The sequence below is a fragment of the Triticum dicoccoides genome, chromosome 6B (assembly GCF_002162155.2).
Source record: "Triticum dicoccoides isolate Atlit2015 ecotype Zavitan chromosome 6B, WEW_v2.0, whole genome shotgun sequence".
NCBI classification, from domain to species: domain Eukaryota; kingdom Viridiplantae; phylum Streptophyta; class Magnoliopsida; order Poales; family Poaceae; genus Triticum; species Triticum dicoccoides.
The window spans coordinates 39200897-39205890 of NC_041391.1; the positions used below are offsets into that span (position 1 = coordinate 39200897).

Sequence of the window (4994 nt, forward strand, 5' to 3'; positions counted from 1 at the left end):
TAATAATAATTTATTATTTGAAGATAAAGCTAAAATTTATTTAGCATTAGTTTTTAAATATTTGGTAATTAGCATTAATTTTTATATATTTTGTTAATAAAATCATTAATGCATGGTACTAAAATAAAATATATAAAAATTAATGATAATTATTTCAAGGTTTATCTTCAAATTTCACTCACTTATGTTTTATAAATTACAATGTATTTAATTCATTAATTTAGGATATTAATACAATATAAGTGACTAAACTTTGAAGATATCTCATGCTACTCATGCTCCTGATAATAAGATATCCCATCATTGCTATTGATTATTGTACATTAATTATATTTCTTCTAGCATTGCCATATATAAACCATTTAATATATACATATAGGATCATCTCCCTGCCCCACTCTCTCTCTCTCTCTCAACCAAACCAAACCAAACCACAGCAAAACCCCCTCTGCGATGTCTAACGAGGACGAGCTCCTGGTCCAGGAATCCATTGCCACAAACATCTCCGGCACGGACAGCTCCCAATCGGCCTACTTCCTCCTGCCCCGTGCGGACGCCACTCGTCTCCCCGTCCTGCCATCCCCGCGACATAGTGGAGGCCCCTTTCTTCGTGACGAGATCCGGGTGGAATGGAGGGGCTGGCCCTCCTCCTTGAAGCTGTGGAGGCGCTGGGTGACCAAGCTTCGGCCGCTGCACGAGGGCCTGTGGAAGCGAGTTGGTATATCTGATGCCATCCTGTCAACCACATGGCGGGTTCGGCGTGACGAGGATCTGCTGCTCCAGCTCGCGGCATTCTGGTCCAGAGAGACCAGCACGTTCGTCTTCCCGTGGGGTGAGGCCACGGTGTCGCTGGAGGACGTGGCCATGCTCGGGGGCCTACCTCTGTTGGGCAAGCCCGTGTGCACGGTGTTGCCGGACGCGCTGCGCGGCGACGTGCACGCCCTTGAGGGCATTCGGAGCACTCTGAACCGGAGCAAGAGCGAAAATGTTGTACAGAACCATGGTTCAGCCGAACCTACGCTCGACACCGTTGATTTCTAGACACTATTCATGTGAATCCATGCATGGTTGATTAAAAATGCAGTTGGCATGCATGTCTATTCATGAAGATCCATGCATTGTCGATTAAAAAATGCAATTGGCATGCATGTCACAGATCCACATGTAGTAGGATGTTAAATCGTACGGCATAGACCATAGGTTCGGCTGAACCATGGTCCTAAATCACGTCTCTCGGAGCAAGAGCAAGAAGCCCAACTATTCCTCATGGGTTAAGTACTTCCTCGATCGAGGAGACACGACCCCTGGATTGCTCGAGCATGGGGCGTTCTTGGCCATGTGGCTGTCCGAGTACGTGCTCCCGTCGCCGCCGTGTGACGTGGTTCTGGCGCGGGTGCTCCCCATCGCCGCCCAACTGGCACGCGGCCAGCCCGTGGCTCTGGCACCCGCGGCGCTTGCTAGCATCTACAAGTGCTTGTCCACGCTCGCCGGGTGTGCCCCGCTCCAGACCCTCCAGCTTTGGGTCTGGGAGCGGTTCCCGGAGCTTCGCCCGGAGAAGAAGGTGTCCGCCCACAACAATGACAACGGCGTGCCGGCCAGGGCTGCACAGTGGCACAACGTCAGAGAGGTGCTCGACCCCAGGTACATCCATGCTGTGTTCATGTCACCAGGGAGATTTGAGTGGATGCCTTATGGCAGCAGCAGCTTTGGCGTGCCACCCAGCAATGGCGGCCGACAGATCCATGGCCAGGACATAGCAAGAAGTGACGAGCTGCTATCCATGGCGCTATGTCTGCACCCTTGCGAGCTTGTAGGCATCGATTGCATCGAGCATTACTGTACGCACCGTGCCGCGCGGCAGCTGGGCTTCGATCAGGACGTGCCCGGGGATGTCTGTCGTGTCAACTCGGATCCAGTGGCTGCGTGGTCAACCTATAGGAGAGACGCTAGATCCTTTGCGTTCATCTTCCCAAATCGCGACGCCGGCATGACCGTTGAGTATGCACGGTGGTGGGAGCCATACTCGTCCGCATGCACAGCTCATGTTGCTAATGCTGCAAGGACAAAGAAGCTGGTTCATCCGAGTAAAAGAATGATGCAAGGAGCTACTGTGGTTGATCTGCAATCAACATCTGATGACATCGTGGCCATCAACGATAATTACTCCCTCAAAGAATCTGAAAAGGATGTTGAGGTGGCCACGATGCATACGGAATCATCCGAACCGGTGAACGAAAATGTTGAGGTAGCCGAGAGAGTGGTTTGTGCTAGAACACTCTACTATCTTAGGCCATTTAAGCAGGCCAAATATGGCCAGGTGGGCGCAAGCAGGAGAAGTTTGGATCAAGAATTCTTTCAGCCAAAACGGGAAGTGAGGACGATGGAAATGATTAAGCGAGCATCTGAAGCTCGAGAGGCCGAGAAGATTGAGTTGGAAAAACAGATTCATAGTCTGAAGAAACAGATTTGGGGCTAAATCAGGTTTTCAACTTTTTCATAAGTTGTTCTTCATTCCAGGAATGTGCTATGTCATGAAGTAAGCAGATAGGATATTATCATTAGGTTGGCCAAAAAAAATTATCTTTACATGAGAGACTGTATTGTACTTTTATGCATTTTGGGGATGAACTTCACCTTTACCCCATTAATTATCGTGTGCGCTCTCTCTGATTTGCTCTGACCTTATGCTAGAAAAACACTATCTCACATGGAAAAGTTATATTCCAGTCATACTGATGTAGTAGACTTTTTCAATTTGTTGAACTGCAATACTGTGATTTCGTATCAATTAGTGTGTGTGAATTAAGCTGGCTGACCTGTGCAGTACTGTGATTTCTTACTACCAGTCCTAAGCTGACAGATCTATCTTATGTGCTCATAGTTCATGTTTTGCAACATGATGCATGGATGATCTATAAGTTAGTACTGGTAAACATAGAAAATAATACATAGGCGAATTCAGAAGGGTACCTTGATCCTTCCTTTCCTCGGCAATATACAATCTGTAGTTTACACATAGACAGATCGATTACACATATGCAAGTGCAAAAAGGATTTATTATTCGAAAAAGTATGTTTTTGGTCCGTCAAGTTTACCACAAGTATACAACTGGCCCCTCAAAAAAATTGGGTGAGATTTGGTCCCTCGAGTCTAGAAACCGGGTAAGTTATCCAAAACCTGGTTTCAGTGGGAAACCGGCCGTGTGGCAGCGGCTTTCTCTGTCCTCACTTGTCACATCGGATGGGCTATTTGGTCAAACCCATCACCCACGCACATCCACCCCCCCCCCCCTCGGGTAGAAGCTATGGCGGCAGCGCACCGTTGTTCTTTCCCCTTGACCTGACGAACTAAATGTCACCCAAAAATTCTTGAGAGGCCACTTTTATTCTTTTGGTAAACTTGAGAGACCATAAGCGTACTTTTCTCTTATTATTATACAAAAATGGTTAAGAAAAAAAGATAAAGATCTATGTCATGATTTTTTTAGGAATTATCAAAAGATTTACCTTGCCACTAGCTTGGAGAATAGTGCTTGGAGTGGTAGAATTCATCCCAGCGAGGTTCATGATTGTGGTACCTGTGAAAAAGAGTGCATGGGCATTATCGCCAGCCAAAACAACTTAACACCACTGATGAGAACATTTTGTCATCGAATTCCCTCCGCGAAATTTCCTCCTCACGGCCTGAAGGTGGTGGTTGTGAAATGGGAGATGATTTGAGGGCATGGAAGGAGGCACTTGGAGAAGACAAGGGGTGGTGGAGCTCCCGACGGTCCTCGCTGGATTTGAAGGCGACGCTATTGAGAAATCGGATGGCGGCGGGGGCGGGAGAGGCATGAGTTTCTAGGGTTAGGGATAGGTGGCAGGGTATATATTGAAAGGAGAACGTAGATTGGCCGTAGGATCTCCATCAAGAGATACCTAAACTTGATAGGGTTTTTCTGAATAGAAAATCATTCCCATTAATTATGACTCCGATACGTCATATGCTTGCACTTTATTTTCCTTTTTTGTGTAATTGAAACTTTTCCTATTTATAATATGTCACGACCGGTTTTTCAATAAAATGCTTATTGAGAAAATCGATCTTTAGATCCCAGTATAGGAAAAGTTATCCTCACTGGTAGACAAATACTTGATAAACAGAGGATCAGTAGCATTAAATATATTACAGGATTGAGCTGAGGCTGCTCAACAAATTATTACAAACTCGCCAATATCTTACATAAGGGCGGTTATGACACAGGGGTGTGGTGACAAGCTACTAGCTCGAGATAAAAGTGGTGGTGGATAACTTGACTCCTAACTGGCGGTTCATCGAGCGTCGAGGTGAGGCTCGATGTATTTATTTCTGGGGTGGCGGAAGCGGCTATAATACAGTGACCAAATGCAGGATCGCACGGGACTGACTGGGACTCCTCTAGGCGTCGGACTCGCTATCGAACTCTTCATCCATGAGATCGCCTTCATCAACATCTGGCCAAATCAACAAGTCAGGTGAGTGCTTTGAAAGTACTCGCAAGACAGTTCGGACAAAAGATATAATAAATGTATGCATGAATGCGTCATGAACAAAACTAATGATGCTCATCCCAATAATAATATTTTTGCATGACTTGATAAATAAAAATAAATAATTGAAAACCGATCGGGTGTCTGGAGGGACGCCTCGAAAGGTAAACAAATAAAGCTCATGCCGCAGTCGGGCGTCTAAGCGACACCACATAAAGGGCTTATGAAAGAAATGCCACAGTCGGACGTCTGAGCGACATCGCAGAAAGGGCTTATAAAAGAAATGCCACAGTCGAACGTCTGAGCGACATCACAGAAAGGGCTTATAAAAGAAATGTCATAGTCGGACATCTGAGCGACGTCATAGAAAGGGCTTATAAAAGAAATGCCACAGTCGGACGTCTGAGCGACGTCACAGAAAAGGCTTGTAAAAGAAATGCCACAGTCGGACGTCTGAGCGACGTCACAGAAAGGGCTTGTAA

At 46.3% G+C, this 4994-nt stretch overlaps 1 protein-coding gene across 1 annotated transcript; it reads left to right on the forward strand.

The window, feature by feature from the left end:
* Window positions 1-432: 432 nt before the first annotated feature.
* On the forward strand, window positions 433-2476 carry LOC119320661. Its single transcript, XM_037594654.1, has 2 exons — window positions 433-987; window positions 1253-2476. Exons 1-2 carry the CDS (start codon window positions 454-456, stop codon window positions 2474-2476), a joined length of 1758 nt encoding a protein of 585 aa, XP_037450551.1. The 5' UTR covers window positions 433-453.
* Window positions 2477-4994: the final 2518 nt, after the last annotated feature.